This window comes from Neodiprion virginianus, chromosome 6, assembly GCF_021901495.1.
Source record: "Neodiprion virginianus isolate iyNeoVirg1 chromosome 6, iyNeoVirg1.1, whole genome shotgun sequence".
Taxonomy (NCBI): domain Eukaryota; kingdom Metazoa; phylum Arthropoda; class Insecta; order Hymenoptera; family Diprionidae; genus Neodiprion; species Neodiprion virginianus.
This window is the reverse complement of record NC_060882.1, coordinates 25553657-25580857: the sequence shown is the minus strand read 5'-3', so window position 1 is coordinate 25580857 and position 27201 is coordinate 25553657. Positions and strand designations below refer to the sequence as shown.

The window sequence follows — 27201 nt, the reverse complement described above, 5'->3', positions numbered from 1 at the left end:
GGGTTTGGGGTGGCAAAGTGGTTTACGTTCCTCGGCTCGCCTCGAGCCCGCAGCCCAACCCAATCCAGTCGAACCTCGCTGACCCCGCGACACAATCCGGGCCTGCAGTCGAGCCCTCGGCAAACACATTTCCCACCTATAACAGGTCCACATTCTTGCTATTATCCTGATGGCGTGACAAATATAACACAGCGACGGTTATATCGAGTGTCATTCGACGGTCGAGCGACCCTGAAACCCTCCGGGTTTGGTGGAAGATGCGACCAACCGGCGTTGCACACCCCTTAGAACGTAGGTATAGGAGAAGGTGGATATCCAGAAAATTTTTATCATTCCGCCGTTCGCAACGTCGATCGATACGTTACCGAGGTGCTGCGAATTCGTAGGTGAGCATTTACGCTGGGTATTAGTACGTGTACCGTGTAACTTTGGAAAGTCACACCGCGATACGAACGGGATTGTAATGAAAATGTATGAACGAGAGCGCAAAGATGACGATTTTCAGTTGCGTTATCGGCATGTTCAGTAATCTTACGCGTATTGGATCGGAAGGAGAACGTTCGAGGAATGGAAGAAAATAATAAATTTTCACGTAAAAGAACCGAGTCAGCTTTCGGCGGGCCAGAGTGAAGAAAAAAAACAAATTCAAATGAATAAGGAAACGCTCAATGAAGCTTGAAGGGGAAAATTGCCAAAAGGGATTTCGAGTGAAGTTGGAGAAATAAAAAACACGTCCAGCCGAAAGGACCTGCAAAGTAACGTCGAAACAGCGTGGAACCGATTTTGTATTCTACAGGGTGAGGCTGACACCCTGGATTTGGTGGAATAAAGAAAGTCCACCGGTGGCTCATGGCGCTCGGCTACCGGTTTGACTGTCCCACTTCCGGCTCGATCTTCATCCCGGATTATCCTAACCCGAAGAAGAGACACGATACAACTGCACGTATATATGCATACTACGTGAGAGATAAAGCGAAGTCGGGGATGAGAGCTAGTTGAGATGCGAGGAACGCACCACCTCGTACACTTCAAGTTTAGCTAGTTCGAAAGTTTTTCTCTTCTCTTTCTCTCTATTTCTCTTTTGCTCTCTCATTGCTTCGTTACATAATGCAAGCCGCCATATTGAATATTTTTGTCCTGTAAAGTGATAAGAAAATCCTCGGGAAAGCCTCTCGACTTTGCGCCAATGGAATATTACCGAGTCCGCCTGCGTCTTGGCTACTTTTAAACGTCACTCGAGAGAAATTCTTCTGCAGGACGAGTTAACGGAGGTGAAGAAGGAGTCGAGAACGAAGGATGCCGCGAGGATGAAAGGATCTGGCGATCTTTCCGTCGTTACGCGCCACCTATTTTTTTTCCAAATATTAATCTCGAGATACGTCGCGTCGATTTTATAAACCGAAGTAGTATGTCCGTTAATTTCATAACTTGTAATTTTCATCAATTCTCCATTCTTGCTAATTTAATTAGGTTCAAGAACTGCTTCGAGTCTTTCTCCTCGTTTTAAACACACGATTCACTTCGCAGTCCCAGTGATTTTTTACATGCTTGAGCTGCGGGAGACAAAACCTAGAATTGATGAATTTTTTTAAAAGCGTCGAATCCGATGCCGCAGCTTGTCCGCAGAAATATCAGCGTAAAAACAAAATACACAGTGACTTTAAAAACGGTGTGGCTCGAATAGCGGTCGTGCATTTATCGAGCTGGCGAGTTTCGAGTTAACGGCTTTGCGTAACGTTCCTATCGTACCGGTAATTGCTGTTGGAACGGGCGATTTTTATTAGCTACTTCGTATTTTTATATCTGGCATATATTGTTACAGAAATAGAACCGTTGGGCGGAAGTTGACGTTACACGGCGGGCAGATGAATAGCTTGGTGAATAATAGAACGCGAGCATCCCCGCACGTATAGCGGTACGTGCTCTCGTCTACCTGCGTTATTCCACTTACGTTTACGTCTAGGTATGTACATACGTACTACCCCTTGCACAAGGGTCGCGGCATCCAGCTTTCGGAATACTCGAAACACGCATTAAGCGGTAAAATCCTTTGTCACCCCTTGAAACAATTCGTCAAGGAATAACGGGCCGCTCTTGCGATCATCCGGTGCATTCAATGCCCTCGTCCTTCCGCCGAAAATTAATTGCGCGAATTCTTCATTTCCCATTAACCCGTTTCAGGACGCCGCTCTTCGACCGCTTTCTTCGACCCGCAGCAAGGACGTCATTTGCCGGCGGAGGCAGGGGAGGACCCGGCGTTCTTCGAGGTCCTTTCAATATTATAAGGCACTCGAGAATCCTCGGAAGTTCTCGGAATTGTTCGCTAGAAGCCCGCAGGGGAGGGTCGAGGGGGCGTCGACGAGAGGCAAGGAGGTTTAAATCTTTGATGCCCTCAGGCTCGGGCAGCCGCTGTTTCTTCTCCTCAGCCATTTCCATTATATATTCGTACTGGGTGTTCCTGAATAACCCAACCACCCTGCGCGTTCAAAAAGAGTAATCATATTTTACCGCCACCGGATATACCGCGAGTGCGATTTCACGATCGCGCCGTTTCCTCTTTTTTTTTTTCTTTGCAGAAATAACTGCGCGCTGCGATGATACGCTCGTGAATGAATCAACGTTCGAGGATCGTCTACCTCCAGCCCATCGTCGAGAAGTGTAGACGAACGTGATGCACGGGGTGTGCAGCCAGTAGGACGAGACTATTCGAGGAGCAGTTCGCGATAACTCCTGGCCTACGCGAATGCGTGGTTCAGGGGATGGTGTTCAGTCGGGTTCGAGAATGCTTCGACATTTGGGAATCTCTCTGGAGCCTGCGACGTATCGATCACGTGGGCCTTAGTTGATTCCGTAAGCTCACCCCGCAGCCTCCGCCTGCACCCTTGTGGCAGGGGTTCGTTTTGTGTGCGTGCTTCGTTCGTTACATCCTACGCCTTTGTGTATCAAACGGGAGGAAAGAAGATGCGGAAAAGAGGAGGACGAGAACCGGAGGAATGGAAGCTGCGAGACGATGAGAGAGGAACGAAAGGAGAGACGAACACGCAACTCGGAGTGCCGGTGTATACAAAATGCTGTGCACAGCCGGTGTCCAATATCTTCGTACTAGGCACGTTTATTTTCTCGCGACCCTCGCTGACGAAGCGAATCATTCATCGTTTTACAAGGAAGAATGATGCAAGTTAAATGGTTACGACAGCCGAATTGAAACGCCGGGGAGAATTAAACATGGCCGCACCGTTCGTAACTCACTTGCAATTTTGTTTCGGTCATTCTATCATTCTCAGGACTTGTCAGTTGCCGAGGACAATTTGAGGCCCAACAAACTTGTGGCAAGAATTGTTCAGGGGTTATTTCACCTCCAAAGAAGCCCTAGAAACTGAGAACCCTGCTCGCGGAATTTACCGTAGGTTATGATTTGGCAGTATCAGTGATTTCATTCATTACAGTATATAGCTTATGATTCTGATAATTTCAATCGGTTAAAGATTTCAGGCGAAGCGACCAGTAGCTCTTCGTATATCGATCCACTTATTGTACCGTATATATCTACCTTCCGGTGTTTTTCACTGTATAATTTATATCTGTCTCAATCAAGCCTCTCGAAATGATTATTTGTCTCCCATAAATTGATAGCGCGTTTACCGAGTCCCGGATCCCCAAAAAATCCTACTTGCGTGGAGCAAGTGACACAGCTATAGTAATTACGCATTTTTATATGTTGTCGTAATAGGAGCCGCGGGGTGCTTTAGTGAATGTATCGTTTAGAAAATCGAGAACCGAGCAAAGCTGTTTTAAGTACTTGAGGTTCCCGTAGCAACGATGTGGGTAGCTTTCTATGTATTTGCCTGGAATTTTTTTATTTACACGCCATTTTATTTATTTTTCATTTCAGCGCCCTGAGTTTTGACTTGTTTTTTTTACAAATATGCGCCTTAGATTTCCTGGGGTGAAATCGCGAGCAATAAAGAAGGTAAAGGAAATCCAAGCAGAAAAGGAAGAGGGTCAGAGTCGGGTCCCCGCGAGAAGTTCATCATTACTCGAGTTCCCCGGTTACCTGAAGCGAAATAACGACTCAAAATACTTGTCGAATAACAGAGCTACACGAGGTGGAACGCAGCGTGAAAATTACTGAGACTCTCATTTCGAGGCTTCATTTGGGAATTTTGAACAAACTATGTGCCTCGAACAGACGGGGAAATTCACATTGCTGAACTAATTTGCGCAATTCCTAATCCAGGAGAAAGCAGCGTGATTATAAATCACAACTTAACATGCGCCTTGAATTTTTGGAAATTTTCTCGAAAAATCAAGGAAATTACGTGAAAGCAAATAGTTTTTCACCCCCGATTTGGCACATGTAACGAACCATTAGCTCAGCTCTCTATCTGTAATTACACTGTGCGCGTTCATCAACAAAATTGCAGTTAAATAAATCAGATTCAATAGCCTCAAAGTAGCGTTGACTTCTTTGATGTAACTCGGCGCAGGGATCAAAGAGCGGCAACCCGTTGCTCCCTGCTGAAACAACCCCTCGCGATGGGATAAGTCGGGAATAAAACCAGCTTAGGTTGTAATACCTTGTGCATGCAAGCTTCACGTGAATTTCGACGATTACTGTCGGCTTGCTGCTTTTTGTGAAATCGACCAGCTATCAGTGACGATGAATTGATCGTGACGATGTAATTATCGCCCTAAAAGGAGATAAATCTTAGACTTGAGTCTGCTTCTTGTCCGTCTCAGGGCTGCGATCCACCCTGAAGAAAGTGGCGAATTTGATGCCGGATGAATAGGTGGAGATAATTAATCGGGCTTAGAGAACCGGTGTAATAATGGCGAAGGCAGGATTGATTAGTTAATGTTACATCGGCGAATGTGAGAAGGGGAAAGGGAGAAGGGTCCGGAGAGGGGTAATCGATTGCAGACAAGCTGGATAACCGGTCGATTCGCAGGGCTACGAACCCTGGACCTTGACATTTGAATATCAGAGTGCGCGATGGCGTGGCTCTGAGTCTAGCAAAAACGGTGTACGTACATAGTTATAAGCTTCGTGGCTGTGGGTACTAGCTGACATGTTTGCTCAAACTTATATCGTCGAGTAAAAAGGCGAAGGAGGAGCAGTTATAATCCCCCAACACCTAATCCGTTAATCTAGAGATTTAGTTGGAACGGAAGAAGGGAAGTCAGCTTCGTGCTTCAATCCTTTCGAAGTAAGGGAGGATGAAAAAAGATATAATATAAATATAAATAATATCACCGAAAGTTCTTACAAAAATGGAGATTTCAGAGGGAGATAAGATTTCAGCAAATGAATAAATGAACAAGCGAGGAAAATTCGACGCAAGTGTTCAAATCTCTCATGATTTTCACTATTACTCAAGACTTGATTTCCAGACGCAAAACCGGTCTTGGACTGCTTTCGCATGGACGCTTGTCGATACGGTCGATACGGTTTTAGCCAGCAGGCAGATCGATTTAGAGGATTCAATCAAGAGAGAAATTTGGAAATATTTTTTCCAGTCTTCTACAATAGACAGTTTGCAATAACGACAAATATTTTCCACTGTCATTGTACTTCTCGAAATTAAAGAACTCTCATTTCTATTATCGGGAATTGATGTCAATCTGATGAACAACTTTTATGTCAATAATTTTCATATTTGAAAAATCTCACCTCCGGGTTTTTCTTCAGACGTTCGAGAGTGAATATTGTCCACTTGACGTCATCCGGTGACCACGAAAGCTTCACCGGTTTCAGGCCCGAGCACTCTGGACGGCTGTACTTCGCACCCATTTTACTACGATGTCAAATAAATCAATTTCTCTTTAAATTATTCATAAAGACAGAATCGAACTAATAAGGATTTTCGTTTGGCGTTACGTGACAACTTTCACTGTTTAAGTTCTGCGCGTGGAGCTACCTCGCAAAAGCCATTAGAGCACATTTCGTGGTAATTTTGTTTTTAAAATTTTCTCACTACTACAGTCGTGACTTTTTGATTAGATTAATATTTGGACAGGTAGTGTAAAGCGGTTATAGATGTAAGTGAAATGAAATTGTACGGTTGACCTTAGAATCATTACAAACTATACAATACGTTATACTCGCCTTATTCCTATTTAAAGATACGAGATTCCAAGAAGTTATGGATCGCTATCTAATCCTTGAATCGACAACTAAATTTACGGCATACGAATGTAGTTCTAGTCGAAGTCTGGTTCAAATTGCCTTTTGAATAACGACAATTAACTGAAGACGCTATGCATATGTAATCGCCGGATCGAATGTCAGCCAAAAAAAGAATAAATAAAATCAAAAATTACACCTCGAAAATGGAACGTACGCTAACGGATTTTATGCATCTGTGAAAATGGAAGCGTTTGACATTGAATTGCTTACCGTTTTTTTAAGTGACAGATTTTTTTGCCCTGAGCGTTTATTTATGCACACACATTGGTCGACGTTCACAAACTGTTCTGATGTTTTCAAGCTGACGACGAAAAGCTGCTGTTCTTCTTTTTATCAACCGAATATTTCATGTATTCAATTGATTCCAATGCGATCGGAAAGAAACCTTACGTTCCAGCTTGACAATTATGTATATTCATGGAGTTTCATTATAACATACATAAATAAATCTTTTCTCCCTAAATGAGACATGGATGGAATTATTTTAAAGATGAAAAATTTACGCGCTACTAAATTTTAGACTAGTTAGCAGCTAATCGGATTGTAGAACACATAATAATTAAATTTTTTTTCATAAACAATGTCACCCGGTTTCTACATGTCAGTTACTCCTGTATTTAGGAATAAAACCAATTTTCAACATCTGCCAAAAATAATCCTTTAATCTATAAAAGTAAATGGTCGCAGTTTCAATAAACTATCTATGCATGAAAAATTATTTCAATTATTTGAATTATTCCAATATTCTAAGATCGTTGTACGTGTATTGTGAGAACTAAGAGTATAACAAAACCTTGACCTGAAAGTCGACATTGAACATAATGAATCAATCAAGTACAATCGCTTACAAACTTTTCATTTCTCCTTAGAACTGCTGTCAACAACGGTTCAAAATTAACCCAGATTCAAAATCTGGAAGAAAATATTTACGTATTACGTTACCTCGCAGTGTTAATCAGGATCTAGAAATAAAAATATTTTTACTGCATAAAAAATGATGACGCCACAGTTAGGAATTATTTACCAGTTTAATGTTAAAGAAGTTATAAATGTGCTAACTGGTGCTTAGGAAGTTTGAAAAGCGCGTGAATTTTGGCGCGCAGGATAAATGTCAGAGCAACGCGGGCGAGTTGAGAACCACTGACGACAGATGAAGGAAAGCTTCGCTAAAGTGGCGCATGGAGCGCTGGCGTCGTAAACTGCTGGCTGGCAGAGACACATCAAGACTGTCGGGGCCACAGGAAAAATACGAAGTACAAAAAGAGAGGAGGAAAAAAAAAGAGAGAAAAGAGAAAGAAAGAAAGGAGTCAGGGGGGGGGGGGGAGAGGGAAAGAATCCGTAGTGCCCGTGGTGTCTGGTATAGTTATTTTTAACATTATTATTTCGAAAAGGTAATAAAAATAAGAGGCCAAGTGTGCGTCATAACACGGTAGTGATCGCAAATCTTCGCTCATCGAAATATATCTGTTACATATCACGGTTAGGTTTGAACGAACGGCAGATGCCTATCATTTCGACGAGGAGATGATCAGAGAAATTTGGAAAATCGGCCTACTGTTATAGATACGTTGTGGGGTTTTAATCGGGAATGTATTTTGACATTCGGCCGAAGAGCGATACGCGGTGTTGACCAAGTTAAATATTGTAAACACAATGTTATCTGCAGTTCCAAAAAAACAGAAGTGTCATTTTCGCAAATCTGACAGATTAAAAAGAGATTGGTGATTTATTTATAAATGTAAACGCCGAGTAAACGGCGTCGGTTGTCTTTTATTAAGATTTCGCAAAATTGCGGTCGTCATTTCCCGTGCTATGACTAGAACGCAGAATTTTGCTTGTAACCGTTCACTTCATCGTCGTTTTACAAGCGTATGTTTGAGCAGAAGTGAAAGTTAACCGCTTTCTCGCGAAATAACCTATAAATAAATTATACGATATATTTTTTATTGTTGCAACGGAAGAGGATTGTCTTTTCTCCGCGAGGCGTTATAGTGATCCTCTATTTTCTCCTACAGACGAGATCGTGATATGCATCTGGCAAAGGATTTCGCTCCTCGTATCACATAACCTCAAAATAAAAAGCCAGGTGATCCCCAGATAAACATGGATAATTGCGGCGAAGGCAGGGACAGTTATGTCTCTCAGAATGGTACTCGGAAAAAAACATGGTCCGAACTTCGGGGTGTCGTCAGTGATCTCAGGAGACGTCTCGCCGGAGTTTCTGCCGGATCCGTACCTGCCTCCATCACTTTTAGATCCCTACCAGACGGACGGTAAGCATAATCGGCTGCAATTTTCTGGTTGTATAAATTATTTGAATGACAATATTATTTGGCAAATGAACTGACTTTGGTTCAGCTTTTATGATGATTGCTCTGAACATATTGCGACCTAAATTCTCCAGTAATCACTCGAAAGATTCTCCAGTTCTCTTTTTATATCAACTATTGATAAGTTAGTAAAAACATGGTCTTTCAGGATGAGAATATATTTTCTGAGCACTCCGCCACACGGATGGGAAACGACGCTGCTTTATGTCGACATCGGACATTCAGATAACGCTAATGGATACAAATTGAATTGGCAGTCGCTTATAGAGGCTAACTTTCAAAGGTGAGGAGTTAGTGATTAATTAAGTAGCTAGATTAATAGTGGGCGAAATTGATGAATAAACAATTTTCCGTTTTAGCTTGTCATCCGTAAGTCGACTGTCGAGAGAAGAGCAACTCCTTTGGGAGAGAAAAAGATTAGCCACATGGGGCATTACGAGTTATGAAATTCATCCCGAAAGTGGAAAACTAGTGTTTCCAGCTGCAAGCAGTCTATATCAATGTGTAGATAATGGAAGTACGGTAAATATGAGAAAGTTTCGTTATTTATGATTCAATGAATTATCTCAGCCCTCCGAAGCGAATTCTTGTAGCACACTTATTACGAATTTGAAAGAGATCAGATGAAATTAGAGCCATGTTTAATTCTGAATAATGAATTTCAGCCTGGTCTTCTATTTCCGTCTGAATTGAGAATGTCGACGACTGGTGCTAAGTTATGTCCGCAAATTTGTCCTTGGGATCATGCTTTGGTAGCCCATACATGTGCGGGTGATTTACATTTGTCACACAGTATTACTGGATCTTCTGTAAGGCTGACTTACGCGAAAAAAGGTGGAAGAAGCTTGGCTGATGATCCGTTAATGGCTGGAACACCCTCCTATGTAATGCAAGAAGAATTCACGAGGTTGGTGAAATTAAATTACAGCCTAACCAATTTGAATGTCAATGTTTTCCAGTATATGTAATTTTTTGTTAACTCATCTTTTGCATTGCAGATTTATCGGTTATTGGTGGCAACCAAAATCAACTGATGGAATCTATAGAATAGTTTACGAGGAGGTTGACGAAAGTGATGTAAAGATATTCTGTTTTCCCTCTTCGACTTCGAACTCTGGTGAAATTGAAGAATTCAGATTTCCGAGAGCTGGAACTTCGAATGCTAGAAGTAATTTGAAAATGGTGCAATTCAAGCTCTCGGAAACCGTCCAGGTGATCGATATTGAAATATTAGAGCTTCAGTATCCACTGCACATTATGTTTCCATGGATGGAGTACGTCGTTCGAGTTGGTTGGACCCCAGACGCACAATAGTAGGTCGAAATATTAAACCGGAGAAAAATATCCCAGTGCCTTCAATTTTTTGATGTAGTGAATAAATAAAACTACCTGAATATTGACATATTTGAAAATATTTTCCAGCGTTTGGGTGCAATTGTTAGACCGTCGACAACAGAGGCTTGAGCTGGTACTGTTGTCGGTAGATAACTTCTGCGAGCCACCTCCAAATGTTTATAATTCGGAAAATCATTTCGCGTTATCGTCAGCGAGTGTTCAAGTGATTTACTCACAGACAAGCAATATCTGGATAAACGTCAATGACTTGCTGTACTTCTTACCATCCGATGACCCCACGGAAGTTAAATTTATTTGGGGCAGTGAAGAAACTGGATTTAGACATTTGTATCTTGTCACATCGAGCATAGCTGGTAAGTTGAAAATAGATAATATGTGAGTGCAATCATGAGCGAAACTGCCATTATTTTGACTCGTCAAATGAATTTTTGTAGGTTTAACAAGTGGTGTGGAAGAACCGTTAGATAGAATGGATAATGTGTTTCTTCAGCCCCGAGTTATATCAAAAATTGCACTGACAAAGGGGAATTGGGAAGTATTAGGTAGAAATTTATGGGTTGACGAAACTAATTCTATAGCTTATTTCTCTGGTCTGAGAGAAGGACCATTGGAACAGCACGTTTACGCCGTATCATTACGCCGTCCATTGGAGATAAGACTGCTTACACGACCGGGTTATAGTTACAACAGCGTTTATTTTAACAAACAATGTACTATGCTCGTCGCCGTTTATAGTTCTATTAAAACATTACCCACATGCCAGGTAAGATAAATGAAAATTTTTCTTCCATATCGCTTATATTGCCTCAAGGAATTGCGTTTATCATACGTTTTATTTCAGGTATTTAGGATATCTCAGTCAGACTGGACAGTAGAAAGTATCACTCTCACACCAGTCGGCTATCTGTTAGAGCCATCGGCACCCGATTCGGAATTATTTGCGCCCGAGATTTATACTCACAAAATAAAATCGGGTGAGACAATATTCGCCATGATTTTTAAACCGCATAATTATCAACCAGGGAAGAAGTATCCTACCATATTAAACGTTTATGGAGGACCAGAGGTTCAGCTTGTATCTAATACCTTCAAGGTATGACAAAAAGACAAAAAATTATTTACTCAGCTTGCTTATCAAACTTGGCTCGCGTTCAATCTTCTTGAAAAATATATTCGATCGACTTGGCTAACCGAGAGCTCTACGTCTATCAATTGCATTAATCAATGAACACTTGCTTTTTAGGGTATGAGGCATTTACGAATGCACATGTTGGCCGCTCAGGGATATTCCGTAGTTCTAATTGACTCGCGAGGGTCGCAATATAGAGGTTTAATGTTTGAAAGTTATTTACAAAGAAGAATGGGAACTGTGGAGTTGATTGATCAAGTCGAGGTGCTGCACTGGTTAGCCGACACGACAGGCTGCATCGATATGTCCAGAGTCGCAATTCACGGCTGGTCTTACGGGGGATACTTGAGTCTAATGGGTTTGACTCAATATCCTGACATATTCAAAGTGGGTATCGGTTCCCGTCATTGATACCTTTTCATAGCTTGTTAATCTTTATAATAAAATATTGTTTCAGTTGGCCATCGCAGGAGCGCCGGTGACTTCGTGGAATTTATACGATACCGGTTACACGGAGCGTTACATGGACCTCCCGGAAAATAATCCGCAAGGTTATGCGACAGGGTCAGTCTTGAATTATATAAACAAATTTCCCGAAGAAGAAAACCGATTACTCATAATTCACGGTCTCATTGACGAAAACGTCCATTTTTTCCACACAAGTCAGCTTATAAACGCGTTAGTTAAAGCTGGAAAACCTTACGAACTACAGGTGTATCCAAACGAGAGACACAGTTTGCGAAACGTTGACGCGAGTAAACATTACGAAACCACCGTGTTATCTTTTCTGCAAAATCATTTATGAATTTATTTTACATTAATTTCTTGACCACTAATCAATTTTTACACCACAAATGGCAGTTTAGGTAGGTAATTAATAAGCAATGTCGTGAATGATCGGCAAGTCAAGACTGTAGTTATTTATTTAAATGAATGGAGAAACATTATACGCTCTTCAAAATGTGAGTTTTTAATGAAAAATCGTGTTTCGTATATATATATATATATACGAAACACGATATATATATATATATCATTGACTTGTACAGAAGATTTTTCGAGGTACATATATTCTAGGAATAGGATTCCAAGCAATTCGTCGTCGAAGCGTTTCCCTACTACTGCCTGGAAGGCTCAGGAATCACACGTGCGTGAGTGGTCAATGATCATCACCACTCATAAGCGAATCACAGTTATTCTCTTATAATGAAGACTCTTATAATGAGGTATTACTGTATCAGAGAAAATCGAAAACCCAAGTGGTTAGTGGTTTACCTTTTCACAGAGTTTATTCGCGATCAGAAAAAGGAAAAACTCCACTCATACTCATTGTTGATCCGTACAAACGAACTTGTACAGTTTTTCAAACCTGCTTTGGTACTTGATTTTTCAAAACTGTTAGCAGCCCCAGTAAACTGAAAAGGATTGAAACGTATTGAAACAGATTCATTTTGATGACTGCCAATCCGAAATTCTAAAGAAAATGTATTGCATGAGGTAAAAATCAATCCAAATTCATCGTTCTATTGTTATCATTTTTTGCGATTTGGAATATAATTTTTGAAACACTTGGTATCACACTGTAATTACAATTCCTTGTTTCTGGAAATTGGCTAGACCTGTCGATACCTCGTAATTGTTAACCACCCATTGCCATATATATAGATACATGTGATCTAAACGATTACTTTAAATTACAATTTCAAAATCGAAAAAACGGATTCAGCTTGAGCCTCAACTTTTCTATTTTTTCCATTGTTTTCAATTTTTTTTTTTTTATCGTTTGCTGGGGAAAAACGGGCTTATGTAATATACGATCCCTATACGTAAATCTATTTTTGGATGCCAATAGTGTATCAAAATAGGTATTTGAAGCACATGAACTAATTATTTTCGTGCTTTACAAGGTGGTGGGATTGGAATATGAAGTTTTTAATTTGCACAACCGTGCGTGTTAGATAATATATATCTAGACTATCGAATTGCCATAAAACGCAAAAAAAAAGAAGATAAACTGCCATTAGATCATGTACATAAATAAACCAATGTCAGACATAATTTTTTGTTTTCAAAAACTCGATAATTTCACAAATCAAACTTATAGAAAATACAAGATATGTTGTTTGCCCTTAACTAGTGACATCGGGTATATAAATTTTGCAATACATACTGGCTGCCACTGACAGTATTAACTTTTTTAAATTCAGCATGTATAAATGATTGACAACATCCAAGGTATTGTTAAAAAGCTTTTCAATGTGTAGCGTTCTTCCGGTAGACAGTTTAGAGTTTTCGGTAGGTTCTATGTTTTAATTTTAATCGTGTTCCGAAAATACGTAAATATTCAATAAATTATGATAATTTGACTAATAGTATTTTATCATACGAACGAAAAGAGAAAACGTTAGATTAAAACTGTGTATGTAGGTGCGAGACATTTAACATTAAGAATCGTTATATGGAGACCTTGGGTAAATTCATGGACGCAGATTTGATTAAATTTCACAAGCTAAATTCTCAATTTTAAACATTTCGTCGAGGGTAAAATCATACTTGAACTGTTTTTGCCATGATTGTCTTTAGAGTAGAATAGAGATTGATAACAGGCTAGTAGTGGGGATAATCCTACAGCTGCAATTAAATTTAACACTGCTGTGATTTCACAAATTAGTCCGTAAAATTCACTTCGTGTGTGAATTTATTACTGGAGGTTCAGTTTTAAAAACAATAATCAAAATCGGGCATCGAAAATTTATTCAATAACATTATTGTCATATGACAATGAATTATTTGCATCTGAACAAGAAATGAAATTATATACACCTTTTGCGTTAAATTGTTAAAATCCTCTACTAACAAATTAACACAAGGTTTTTTTTGCATTTAACTGTACTTATTAAAAATTGCCCTCTTACATTGCGAACTAGCCTCTTAATAAATTAACATTGAAATATTATCATTTAGAATGACAGATGAAAAACTAACAGAATCATTATATACTATTGTTTTTGTAAATAAAACGTAATGTTTTCGTAATGACTTCTTTGTCTCTCTCTCTTGAATTCGATAGTGATTCTAAATAAGTCGTGACTCATACATACGCGATTTTTAACTACTGTAAGACGACTTTGTACGTCCTTTGGATGATGATAATAATGATAATAATAATTATTATAATTATAAATATGTCGAAAAATAAATTAAATATTTTGTAATATAACTCTAAAATATTCATCAATCGGTTGAGAATTATTAGTAATTGTACAGGTCTAAGGTAAATAGGCGTGATCAGGGTGCATATCGATACTTCATAAATCTAAGATTTTTTCAATCCAATATCAATCAGTCTAAATTACCGAAATATTCATTCATTATTTTGGCATAAGAATATAGTTTTTGAGCTACGAATTTAAATATTACCAATATTTTGAAAGCCGCAAACCTTTCAGTGATTTTGACCAGATGTCTACCATCAGTTGACACCCTAGTAACGCTGATTCAAAATTAGGGAAATGAGCAAGAGACCGTCGAAATAGTTTTTTTTTTTATCATATTTTGATTTTTTATTTATTAAATATTTCAATCTAATTAATTTTACAGTTATACAAATATATGTCGTACCATTCTACTTGGTTGAGAAACCAGTTTTTGTCTTTCGATTCAGGAATCTATACAAATAAGCTATTCTTTTCTGCAACTCCTTCCATTTGGTTGGCCGAGCTATCGGATATATACCATGTCGAAGCATTTTTCTCTTTCGCAACAAGACTTGGTATTCGTTACCGCTGACGCCTCTCAACCAGGAGGGTACCTTGTACAGAATCCTCGTCGGGTGAAGTTTATCATTTCCCAAAATGTCTATATAGTCGTTTTGTCCGAATAAAGCCCTCTTTTCTATCCACAAATCTTTCGGCCTGTAATCTGGCATCGGTAATTTTTTACCTTCTCCCGTGTGCGGCAGCAGTCCTCTACGCGTTCCGCTATCCTCGTAACCATAACGAGGTATTCGAGCCAACGCTCTTCTCTCAGCATGGTAGCGAAAACGTACAGCAGTCACGTGCGGTGTCCAAGATCGTACCGCCAAACAAATACTATTCGTTATCCACGACATGCTGTAATGAAAAGTTCGTAAAGTCTGAAACTCGCCTTGAGATATATCATCGAAGGATCCAAAATCTCGAATTACCTGTGACCTGATTCGATTACAGAATATTGATTTCGTTAGATAATTTTTACTCTCCTGTTGTGCCGAAAATTTACATGATTCAAAAGCAGAGCCTAACCTGACCTAACCTTCAAATTTCTTTGAAAACAACCGCATTTTCATCCGGTCAACGTCAGGTGTAAAAAGTCTTGGCGAAGAAATAACATTGGTCAGTTACCTTGTTTGATAATTGATCGCGTGTGTTGAAACTTCGAAAATTGTTCAATTGTTGCTAGTTCATTTTAAAGAATTTCTAGCAGAAAGAATCTTGCCGTGAACGTTTGCGTGAAACCCTACCTCAGTTTGCGCTCTCTGAAAATGTATCAAAGATCGTAATAAAGACTGCTGGCCTAGTGGGTATGGAGAGTTCCGTTAGATTTATTTATTATTATTAAATTCACCGTCAAGCAGCGCTCTCTGCGTCGCAAAACTGAAGTCGGTGAACGGTCGGTACGTAAAGACGAAAAGACTATCGCTACCGTCACGTGATGTTATTGTGACTACGAAATGACGATCGATTTAAATTTGCGTGTATCTCCGTGTAGACGCCGTAAACCTTTCGTAATTGTGCAAATTCATTTCAGGCAATTCATTTCAGCCAAATTCAACAATGTTAATGTAATTGCACCTCGGTCACTCGACAAAAATAATATTATTTGAATACGCCTGCAACACACATGTACGCGATTGAGTTAGAAATCAGTGCTCGATATAAACAATAAGAAAACAGCCGAAGGAGTTCTAATAACGGGATGAAATTATGCAGTGGTACTTATACCTAGGTATGTAACTGACGTACTTATAAGTCTAAGATACATGATCGATATTTTCATCGTTAGCAAAAAGAGGGCTGATACAGAAAATCAATTCTTCATGCTTCATTTTACGTTAAATTTTCGAGGCCAGTGCATTTTATCGGCAAACTGAGACTTTTTCGCATGAAAACGATATTTGCACATGTTTATGTTTATTTGAAATTAAAAAATGCACCATTGTTATTGATACTCGATTGGCGAGGAATGATATTGCATTTGTTCTCTATTTCGCCTGTATTAAGAATAACAAAACTCACGAATGAGGAAAGGTGTGAAACTTGTTTGAAAACGAGTGAAATTTTGAAACACGTCCCGTTGTAGGATGGTAAAGGATTCTTGGATAGTAACGATCGTTTAGGAAGACAGTAGAAAAGTATGTGTATAGAATATCTTGGAAACTATTTTTATTACATTATTGATATATTTATTATAAAGGACATCATATCGAGAGATATATTCATTATTACGATTCGAGTAATGATTTTACGCGTGGTGTGTGTATTTTCTTATCTTAGAATTCGTACAATTGAAAGTTTAATTAATTGCCTAAGTATACTGCCTATAGAATAAAGTAGTAGAGTGATTTTTATTTACAATTTTCATATACGGATTATATAACATACGATGCAGTCGAGGGGGATGAAATATTTCATATATGTATATATCAAGTAGCCAATATATAGTTACAATAATTGTATCTGTCGTTTAAATACAAATTATTCTTAAATAACTATATGTTTAATTACGTAATTATCAGTCTACGATTGATTCAGTATTAGATTGACCAGACGTTCTTATTCATTTATTATTTAATCTCTCTACATGTTTACGTGATGTATGTACAAGCACAAGATTTCTATATCAAGAATCGTTCCATATATATGCAGTGTATAAACGTTTCATTTGTCGCGGTAGGAAATAACTATACATGCATATAATATGGTGCTACGTTTCAGAGAAGCAATTTAAAATTTTAATACGCCACCGAATTTCGCTCTTAAATACAGCATGGCATCTTTCCATGGTCGATTCCGAAAGGTATGTCACGTAACGGTCTATGTAGTATATATACCATAATATTACAAGTATGGCATGAATAAACATTTCAAAAATTTCCGTACATTGTACAGTGAAGATATATATATATATATTAAATACAAATAAACCTTTCGAAGTATCACCGCGAATCGGTAATTTGGATACGTCACTTTTCATATTCAACTAAATTTTTAATACATATATTTACCTATATTCGAATTAACCTACTAATAACTTATTACTTAATAATCACTTATTACTTGAGCTATATAGGTTGCCCTTTGGCACGTATTTACAACTTGTTAAAGTCGTGAAGAATAAATGAGTTCATGCACGAATAATGTGACGTAGTAATGCATAATTACAAACTGAGATGGAACTTTTTTTTTTAATTATATATTTATATATGTACAGCTTGAGTTTTGACCAAAAGAAAACTGCTTCGCATATGAAATTATAAAAAAGTAGAACAGTTATTTTCCGCTAGTTATTTGGTTGAGAAATGGTCCAAATCCTTGTAAGTGGGCAAAAGTTCGAGGAGGAGTTATTTGCATGCAAAATTGGGGAAAAAAGTACGCAAACCATGATATTATAAGTAGGTATAAACAAACAATGTAACTTGCTGCGAAGTCAAGTTCAAGCCTGTAGGATACTTGCGAAACTTTCAATCCCAACTTTTGCGTTATCGAATTTATGATTCATACGACTTATTAGATAAGTTTTAAAAGGCTGTAAAATTCGTCGATGTTCTCGACCGTGATTTGAATTATTTTCACCGTATATAGAATCACTTCCACTTGTATCCGAGGTCTCCTAGAAACTTTAGCATTACTTAAACTGCCAAGAAAACCTTGCAATAAAATTTATGCATATAAATTCACAGAATCGCAAACAGAACGTGGTCAAGTGGTTTCACTTTGAAAACTGCCAATCTCATGCAACGGAGACGGAAGCGAATGGAAAACCGAGCTACATCTGGTGTCTCTGTAAAGTTTTTCAGTCTACAGAAGCTTCGTTCTAACAGTATTCCAATCATGAATCCATTGCATATACCGGCGAAAGTATAACGTAAGCTTTCAAACATTTTCATTTCACGCGAAAATGTCACATTACCTAAACCTTGACCTGCATTTTATAATATCATCAAAAATGAAAGGTTACCAACATAAATGAGGATAACAACGATTTAACATCTTCCAGATTATAAGTAATCCAATACAACATTTTTTTTTATCTTACGAATGGAAGTAATTGAAATGCAATTTCAGAGCCACGTAAGTCGGAATATGGAAAAGATAGAGGCTGCGCAGCTGCGGAAGGATTCGAGAATTCTACTCATACAGCGCTCGTGGCAAAGTCAGAGTGGAATTAATGTCAGTGGGCGAAGCGTAGACTGCAGTAAATATGCCAGCCCGTCAACTGTCCAACCAGCTTCTCTGCCCCGAGGAATTCCCCATTGGTATCCTGCAGGACCAATGGCTGAGACAGCCGTTCCTTCTTGAGGGATGATTCAGATTCCATCAAGTTACGCTCGGAGATATTTCGTGCGTAGAGAACGGAGAACGGACCCGGAACATCTGCAGGTACCTAACGGAATAGTTGCAAACTCTGCAGGATTACAACGGATGAACAATGCCGTGGATCTTAAACAAAATGCGAGCCCCATGCTCCCCTGGCTCGGGGGTGGGACTGATTTATAACTCCTCATAAACATCGCTCCAGAACTGAAGAAACGACTATACGCGGTAAGCGAGAGCAATTTCGCATAATATGTGTAAACGGAGTGTGAAGAATGCGGTTGATAAATTTTGCGAGAATTGTCGTCTTTAGTTCGTAAGAGTAATACGTGCTGTAACGGAGTTATTGATGAAGTAAAGGATGAATGAGGGTATAATTGTAAAATTGACTATTGACACGAACGTTCGATCGAGGGTGAGAAAAATTCGCGCAATTCTAGTGTCTGCGAATGAAATAAAACACCGCAATACGTTCCGGGAGACCATCAGGGGATCGTAAATCAAAAACATCGGATAAATCCGAGGGTATCTTTGAAGAAAATAGCTCGGCCAAAGGTGTATATAGGTATACGTGGTAAAACTTTTTGACAACGGAGTTTTATCACCATCTTACCGGTGTCGAAAAATCCTGAAACGCTTCTCGTCTCATATTCATCGACACTTAACGATCGGCGCGGTTACGGATGACGCAGCTGACAGATGCAGATCTTACGAGGACAGAACTAAATATTTTATATCCGCGTGGTATTTTACGAGCAATGAATCGAGGGACACACATACTTCTACGATCTTTGTTCAGTCGCGTAAGATCCTGATCGGTATCAGAGATCCGGAGTAAATCACACCCTCATTTTCCCCCGCGGCTAAGACCGAATAACTAGATCGTCCGTCTTTGAATGATATATTTACAAGATATCCAGCGGTTCGGACCGGGCTTTGGAGAGGGTGTCGCGTCAAGGAAGCGTCATGGTCCATTCGGCGCATCTGTGAACCTGTCCGAGGGACGATGATCTCCTTGAATATCGTCGTTCAAGGGCGCGGATGTCGATCATGATCTCTATCAGCATCGGCGAATGCCTCGAAAGCTGCTGACGACGCCGATGACGGGGGCTCATCGTCCTGCCCGAGTTAACCTTGGACATCGAGAACGTCGTCCGCGGTCCCGGGTCGGCCTACAATCACGTGTCCCGGAAGCGGATGGCCCGGTCGCGTCGCGGCCCTGATCGGGCCCCTGCGTGACGTCACATGCCCCCGACCGTCGTCGGCCCCGTTCCGTCGCTGCTTTGGCTCACGCTGCTGTAGCTCACGCTGCTCGCTGGTCCCCCGGTCCCCATTCCAGCGGTGTACTGTAACAGACAGTTTTGCAGTGGTCAAGAATCTAAATAGCGTATTTTCTTTATGGGGTCGGCACAGGTCGTGTATAGGATAAAGACATTGGGCAGAAATTGTCCTTTCTGAATATCAGGAATACCAGAATTGGGACTCACGCTGTGACTTTTGCGAATTTAGAGTTTTATACAGATTCGATCGAGTTGCGTTAGGATTATGTTTACTGGAAAACAGTGAAATTGGCTTTTCTGCGGATGTCAACCTTGTGCTTTGAAAACTTTTCGTTAAATTTACGCGCGTTTCGTTGGATGGCTAGACTGGCTTCCAACGTGGAGCGATTGAAAGTCCAAAGTTAACCGCGGTTCGATTAAATTTGATTAAAATAGCTCGGTGCATTCCGGTGGGACGAGATGTGTCGAGGAGATTATTGCTGTCCGTTATGGTACGTGCACGTAACCGCAGGGTGCGTGTTTATCTGCACACCGTGCCCTCGCAATGGGGTGGCAAAGTTAATAAACGCACGCGGCGGTCACGCCGGGACAACTTGTGCCAAATCCCGCTGCGTTCGCAGTACAGGATGCGAATAAGAGGGTTTGACGGTGAGTTACATCGTTGAGGTGCGTGATTGGTTTCCATTGACGAGCAAGCTGTGCGGTTCTGCTAGTTATTAAATTTACTATTGTTTTCCAGAGGGACGTTGCGTGCGTTAGTGTGACTGGTTCGTTGCGCTGGAGCTTTCGCGTCGCGCGGTCTCTGTGTATCGATGTTTCGAAGCCATGAGCCTATATTCGCCAGTTTTGCCGTTCAATAGATATTTTCTTCCGGATTCGTATGGTTATGACGATCTGGGTCCGCAGTAACGGTAACTAAGGCGAACTACTTAAAGCTTTTGCAGAAATTCGTACGTACGAAAGATCTGCGCGAGATGCTTGACTTTCGTGAAAAGTGTGTAAACGAAGCAGGTCGCCACGTTGCACGCGTTATGGATCAGTTGTTTCTGCCGAAATTAATAATTCGACGTTTTCAAACTAGGACAATTGCAAGCAGAGAACAATCTCGGAAATACAGATACCAACAATTTTTTCAAACACGTAATACAATATTCATGGTTATAAATATATGAGAGAGAAGGAACATTGAAAAATTTTTATAGAACATGAATTGTCACTCGACACCTACTCGGGTATACGTGAAGATAAATATAGTTGAAGAGAAAGTAACACAGAATGCATAGAAAGAGAGATATTATAATAATCGGACGAATCGACATTAATTTGTAGAATCAACTACAAAAAACAGGCATGAATTTCTCTACGATAAGTAAGTACCTATATTATCTCCTCGATCGAGGACAACGTAGAAGATCGAGCAAGATCAACCAAATTTCGACGTGATTTTGCGAGAGGAATCGATTCCGAGCAGTCTCGAGTCGCTGCGAACAACGGATCAAAAAGTACAACCGAGAAATACGATATTCATTCAAATAGTCACTACAACGACTCGTTTGAATCCATCCTGAGTCGAACATTTTTTTGCTCCAAAAGTCGCTTAATACCTAAGTTTACTTTTTTTTCAAAACCAACGACCATTCATACTTGAGAAGAAAAGCCAACGTTCAATTAGCTTATTCCAAATCCACAAATAATAATTTTTAAACATCGTATTTATCTATCGATTCCCATATTTTCTATCCGTATGAACTAACTTTTCCCAAATGATGTTACATTAGTCGGTGGAAAGTTTTTCGGCATCGCCACATCACAGTTTGATTTCCGTTAGACTTCGATCCAACAGCAATTTCATTCGTGTCCACACAAATGCTACTCGTATTCAATTCCAATGCGTGATACAAGTTCGCTTCTTCGCTTCTAATTGTTGCACGATTTGCTATACTTGTTATTACGATGTATCATTTTATCGTTTTCGAGTCAGAGACGGTACTAGGTATTATTAATGTCCTTTTGTTCCATCATTATTTACTACAAGGGTGATATTCTCTCCATAGTTTGGAACCCGAATAATCCTAACACTCTATTCTGAAATGATACCGAAAAAAGCCACCAAATTTTCTTCCGTCTGATCGTTGCTCCGACTTTTCGACCCTTTCATCAGTATATTCACGCCCTTGAGTGTCATTCCGTCCCACACCCTGAGAGACGCGTTTTTCGTTTATGTATAGAATCTTGTTGCTTTGAAGCTTACAATTCAAAGGACCTTTTCTCGAACAATTCTTTAGCACTTTTCGCAGGGCTCGCAGCTCAAGGACCTCGAAATGGTGGCAGAGAATCCTTCCCTCACAGATCTCTGATCTAGATCCACATTCTGCACGCGTGAAAAAATGTCACTGGCGTGAAAAAACGACAGATAATTCCACACTGAGAAAAATTTCATTTGTCATAGTAACTAGAGAAATTGAGTAAAACAGGTATCGTTAAAAAAAATTGTTTGAATATCGTTTGAATTACGAAAAACGAGGTACGCGTAATCATTTTGCGCTATTGTCGATCCTTTTTTTTTATAATTGCAACGCAAAATCAGTTTATGAGGTTTACTCTACTTTTTTAGCTAAACGAGGCTTTAACGTCAATTTATTGTTGCACAAGCATTGAATTTTCGCAACAGTAGCAAAACAATATAGTAACAGTGATCGTACTGAGAAAGAAGAGTAACGGATACTAGACTTTCCGGTAACAGCTACAAAACCAATTTTCATTTTATACCTGGAATTATATTTTTCGATTGCGGTAGAAAATGAAAATAGTTAAGGACTGAGCGGTAACCGGAACTAAAAATTTCTCTCAGTGCAAGCCTGGCTGCGATGCTAAAGCCGCGGGATACCAACATCTTCATGTTAAGATGAGAATTCGACCATTCGCGCATAGCACAATTATGTCACTTTTCACGAACAACTGGAAATCACAAGTAAACGAACGTCGCGTAATCATCACATGGTGAAATCATCGCTGATTCGGAGCTTCTATAAGGTTACCACGGCAGATAGCGGAGCATGGTGCATACCAGCCGATGGATGGGGTGCGTTGAATGCGTCCGCTATCTGCCTGTGACCAACGGACCCATTGTCACTTTTATTACTGTAGTAATAAGTCAGTGTCGTCCAGCTATAGTGGTGATAAAATCTTGAACCGCGTATTAACCCAGTCACAGGGTTTATTAAGAGCATAAAACGTGTAACTGCACGCGACGCGGAGCGAAGACACTGAGCTGCAGCGTTGACTATGCACTGCAATATCCGTGATACGTCGCTAATCTTTCGTCAATCACTTCTAAGACGGCAATTAATGGAGAGAATAATACGAGCTCGGCGACCGGAGGCGGTCATAGCCAGAATCTCGTTCCTCTCTTATTCGTCTTCGTATCCTTGGGTCAGAAGTTCGAATCGCATGACCTCGCCATATACTAGAACAATGTTCATCTAACGCTGCAGAATACGGCGTCAATTTGCAGGCTTGAGTTACCACCGAAACGGATCAAGTTTCTAATCAGAACCTCATACATACAGCCTGGTTGAAGTGCTTCCGAACTAGTTGCAGGAACCAAGAGGCGAAAAAAATTAAAGGAAATCCCTTACACCGGTACGATATGAGTACGGATGATCGGCGGTACGATTGGCGGATGCAATCGCGTCCAGGAAATGGTCTCAAAGTTGTGTTTGCATCCGGCCGTATCGGCAGTGCGGAAAACTGAGCAAGTTATCGTGAAAAAAATATCGGGGAGACAGCGGACGTTTTCTTGGCTGTAGGTGATCGATCGATTTACGGAAACGAGAAGGATTTCCCATCGTTTCTCGAGGTGCATATCGGCCGCTAACTTCGCACATAACGGCGACAAAGCGTCCACCTTCGGTCGGGATGCGTTTTTTACGGTACGCATTACTTTTCCACGTGTATATCGCCTCATTTACGAGACGATAAAATATAAAAAGTTAACGCACGGTTCGCGATGAGAAACAACAAAGGAAGCGGTGAAATAAAAATGTACCTATATAACTGTAATTGCCGCGGAGAAACGTTTGCAGGAGTTTGCGGAAGGGCATTCGTATGTATTTGTGCATGCGCGAGAAGTGTGACCCGCGGCATCTCGCCCGGCCATTTCCGGTTGGCGTATACGTCTTCCGGTGGCAACCGCTCGTAACTCAACCCCGCGGACGCTCTTGTTTTTCGGACGGACTTCTGCACTGTCGAAATTCACACCGTGCCGGTTTCGTACTCGCGTTTCGAACCGTGTTCCGCACGGTATGCTACACGCGGTGCAGACGGCAAACTTTGCCCGCAAACGCAATAACGCGGGTCACGCGGTACGTTTCCGTGAATTATGCCCCCTGTAACCCTTTCGGATAACCCGGTGGAGAACCGAAACTCAGTTCAAGCCGCGATATCCTGCAATTTACCAAATCTTGTAGAGTCGACGTTAACGAGGACGGCCCGTCACGTTACTTGCGCAACTCGAAACCCGGTCCCCGGGACTAGGGTGAACTTTTAATTACGCGCTCTGCGACATGTTCTCCGAAATAACGATCACCATTGTTCGCCGGAATAGTTGAAATTATGCCGACTGGAAGGTGCTGAGTAAGCGTTATTTGCGACGATCAAAGTACACCTTTGTTCACGATACACGAATTTCAATTGGTTTTCATTATTCCGGTTAGCCTTTAATTTTCCTTATCCGTGTGTCATTCGAATAAAATAAAATAATTAAGTTCAGTTGCTCGATTCGTTTGAATAGAGACCGTCACCCGCCGGAGTAAGACGAATGAACGATATGTAGTAGAAAAAAGGGGTGAGAACCGGGTAGGTAAGTGTAAACACGACATGACCTATGTACTCAGCGCCACGTTCGGCTAGCCGGATGAGCCGACAATATCTTCTCAGTATTTCTCCGAACGGCGCGCTAGCAAGTACTAAGTTCTATAGGAAAGTGTGTCTAGGCATAAATACGCGGACAGTGAGACGTCGCGAGAATCAACGGCTATCAGCGTGTCGATTGGGATGACTTGCACGGTGAAATCAATTTGCTGTTAACCAGGAAACGAGGGTAAGTCTATACGGAGCACGGGATTCGCGGGCTGGCCTCCTGGGGATCTGATACCAGAAGTTACGCCATCAGGGTAACCAGGGTGGTAAATACATTTAGAAAAAGTAATCGTAGCGACCGGTTATGTGCCGGATAAACTATACCAATATCATTTACCCACACGCGGCATAGACGTCGCCGGTTAGATTTCAGAAAAGTTAACGAAGGGAAAACGTGTGAGATTACCGAGTGATGTTGTCGTCATTGGAATAAACATGCTACTCTGAGTATTCGAATGCGCAATAGACGCGGATAGATTGACTTCGCCCCCAATTGAATACTTGAAGTTTTCAAGTTATTAGCGAGGCCTATTATCCACATTGTTGTTGCGAGTCTATTGGTAGGCCGTTAACAACCTTATTTTCCAATCGATATGTTATATCGACTCTTTGCTAATAGATCGCTTCCTCAGCGGTTCGCGATTACATGAATCGGTTTTCTAGGTCAGGTCACGCGAGCCATCCACCACCTCGACTCGCTTTAAAGGATATTTTCTGTTATCTCCCAACGTGGTCTGACGGCTGACAACCCGAACAATAAACTGCGACAACCCAACACGAGGTGATTTATTGTTTACCGTCGAGACCACCTGTGTGACAGACCAGAGTTTTCAAGAAAAATTCATAAAAGAGATCCGGCTAGTCTGGGAATGACGCAGCGAAAGAGCAATTTTCCCGTTTTCTTTTTTGTTTTAACGTTTTCTCCTTCCGTTTGTTTTTGCTGGATGCGAAAGCGGAAAGTGGTTGCGTACATTTTCGCTCGGTTTAGTATTCTCCAAGTGGCGTCGGTCGGCTACATTCACGCATACGATGTACCTTAACACGATATGATAGCTGCCTCGGATTTTCTTGGGAGTTCCTAGAATTGGAAAAAGCTCAACTCTACCAGGAAAATAGAGTTTCATGTGTTTGAAATTGGCGATGGCGCTTCGTATTCCCCCGGTTCCACTTTAGCGTCTCATGGCACTCTAGCTGCTAGTCCCAGCCTCCCGAGCTCTTGAAACTCCTTGAATCTGCAGCACGTCAACACCCGAGACTTCGAATTTGTTCGGAAATTTTTCACGGAAACTTAGTACCGAATAAAATCATGAAAAACCGTTTTCCCGTTCTCGAAGTGACGTTGGGTAAAAAGTCTTACCACACACACACACACACACACATTTTCAGACGTTTTTCTGAAAGTGGTCGAAAGTGATTCTTGATCTACACCTGTAAACGTCAGGTGCAAGCGTAACCTCGACTATTTACTTCCGGGGTAATTATTTAAACTTCTTTTTCCTTCTGGATACGGAGAAGTTTGAAGTTAAAAAAATGGAAACAAAGGATTTGCCCTGTTTCCGTACAGAATATTATACGTATTGATTTACCGCGGATAAGGAGATGGAACGTTTTTATGAAAAGAGACTGCCGATGAAAAAACGAAAGCTCTGTAGGGCTGAAAGTTTTCTGAGATATACGAATATTTCTTTTCATCAGGCGATACCGCGTCCGCGTTTTTCCATTCGAGGAAGTTTCGAAAGCCCCATGATTTACAAAAAATAGGTAGGCAGGACCGGGAGAAACGATAAATTAAATTTTCTTTTTTTCATGAGGTGAAATGAATTTTCCTGCAGTGTTTAAATTTTCATTTCGCTTTTATTTTCTCCGTTCCGAGTCACGTTCTCGTCGATAACACGCGTCTTTACTCTCATTCACTCTCAGACGTTTCTCGGGTGTGAAACACTTTTAAAATCGGCATATCAACAAAAAATTGTGCAACTAACGAACCAAGAAGTACAACGATCGGACATTCCCGTCACGAAAGTTCTCACTACGTCTCAACACATATACAAATAACAATGTTCTACGATGCTCTACATTCTACTTCGTTGCATGATGTGCAGTTACTGTAGTACGAGCACTCAGCTACTATCATACGGACAAACAGTGGTGGACATTGTTTCGGTATCGAGTGTGTTTACTGAGGCGAGTAGCGGTGTAGGTGATGTGACTTGAGACTATTGACTTGCATGCGTTCGATCAATTTCGATTTGTCGTTGATGGTATTGGCGTTTCTGTGTTGGTGCATCGTATCAAGTCTGGATCAGTGCATGGCTTGGATAAAGAAGAGAGTGGGACAGCAAACTCTGAACAGACTAGCGAATAGGGAACAGTGACGTACCTTAATGCTGGTTTCTCGTTTATATTGGATACGGACTTTCGTAGG

General features: G+C 40.6%; 3 protein-coding genes across 12 annotated transcripts in view; 1 reads left to right on the top strand and 2 right to left on the bottom strand.

Moving 5' to 3' along the window:
• The first annotated feature begins 7472 nt into the window (after positions 1-7472).
• On the top strand, positions 7473-14217 carry LOC124307464 (dipeptidyl peptidase 9). 8 transcript variants are annotated; one of them, XM_046769122.1, is made up of 11 exons: positions 7473-7544; positions 8203-8460; positions 8666-8800; positions 8877-9039; positions 9183-9424; positions 9516-9830; positions 9940-10226; positions 10308-10636; positions 10715-10966; positions 11117-11389; positions 11460-14217. In XM_046769122.1, the coding sequence occupies exons 2-11, from the start codon at positions 8291-8293 to the stop codon at positions 11805-11807; spliced, it is 2514 nt and encodes an 837-aa protein (XP_046625078.1). In that variant the 5' UTR covers positions 7473-7544; positions 8203-8290; the 3' UTR covers positions 11808-14217. The 8 variants fall into 8 exon arrangements, with proteins under 8 accessions (XP_046625078.1, XP_046625074.1, XP_046625081.1 ...); XM_046769118.1 differs by having other exon boundaries at positions 7498-7578; XM_046769125.1 differs by lacking the exon at positions 7473-7544 and adding an exon at positions 7649-7666.
• A 261-nt stretch (positions 14218-14478) lies between these two features.
• LOC124307476 (39S ribosomal protein L51, mitochondrial) lies at positions 14479-15606 on the bottom strand. Of its 3 annotated transcripts, none has more exons than XM_046769148.1 (2): positions 15504-15606; positions 14479-15114 (listed from the first exon to the last, which is right to left on the bottom strand). In XM_046769148.1, exon 2 carries the CDS (start codon positions 15111-15113, stop codon positions 14628-14630), a length of 486 nt encoding a protein of 161 aa, XP_046625104.1. In that variant the 5' UTR covers position 15114; positions 15504-15606; the 3' UTR covers positions 14479-14627. The 3 variants fall into 3 exon arrangements, with proteins under 3 accessions (XP_046625104.1, XP_046625103.1, XP_046625105.1); XM_046769147.1 differs by having other exon boundaries at positions 15385-15551; XM_046769149.1 differs by lacking the exon at positions 15504-15606 and adding an exon at positions 15189-15369.
• A 2902-nt stretch (positions 15607-18508) lies between these two features.
• Positions 18509-27201, bottom strand: part of LOC124307468 (dopamine receptor 2) — a 77283-nt gene continuing 68590 nt past the window's right edge. Inside the window, exons 3-4 of the mRNA XM_046769133.1 lie at positions 19486-19922; positions 18509-18646 (exon numbers count right to left, since the gene is read on the bottom strand). Of these exons, the coding sequence (XP_046625089.1) occupies positions 19818-19922 (105 nt within the window). The 3' untranslated portion in view covers positions 18509-18646; positions 19486-19817. The remainder of the gene's footprint in view (positions 18647-19485; positions 19923-27201) is intronic.

Coding starts and splice junctions, on each gene's coding strand:
- LOC124307464 (XM_046769122.1), top strand. CDS start 8,291: ATGGATAATTGCGGCGAAGGCAGGGACAGTTATGTCTCTCAGAATGGT. Junction 8,461..8,665: donor AGATCCCTACCAGACGGACG/GTAAGCATAATC, acceptor ATGGTCTTTCAG/GATGAGAATATATTTTCTGA. Junction 8,801..8,876: donor ATAGAGGCTAACTTTCAAAG/GTGAGGAGTTAG, acceptor TTTCCGTTTTAG/CTTGTCATCCGTAAGTCGAC.
- LOC124307476 (XM_046769148.1), bottom strand. CDS start 15,113: ATGTCGTGGATAACGAATAGTATTTGTTTGGCGGTACGATCTTGGACA.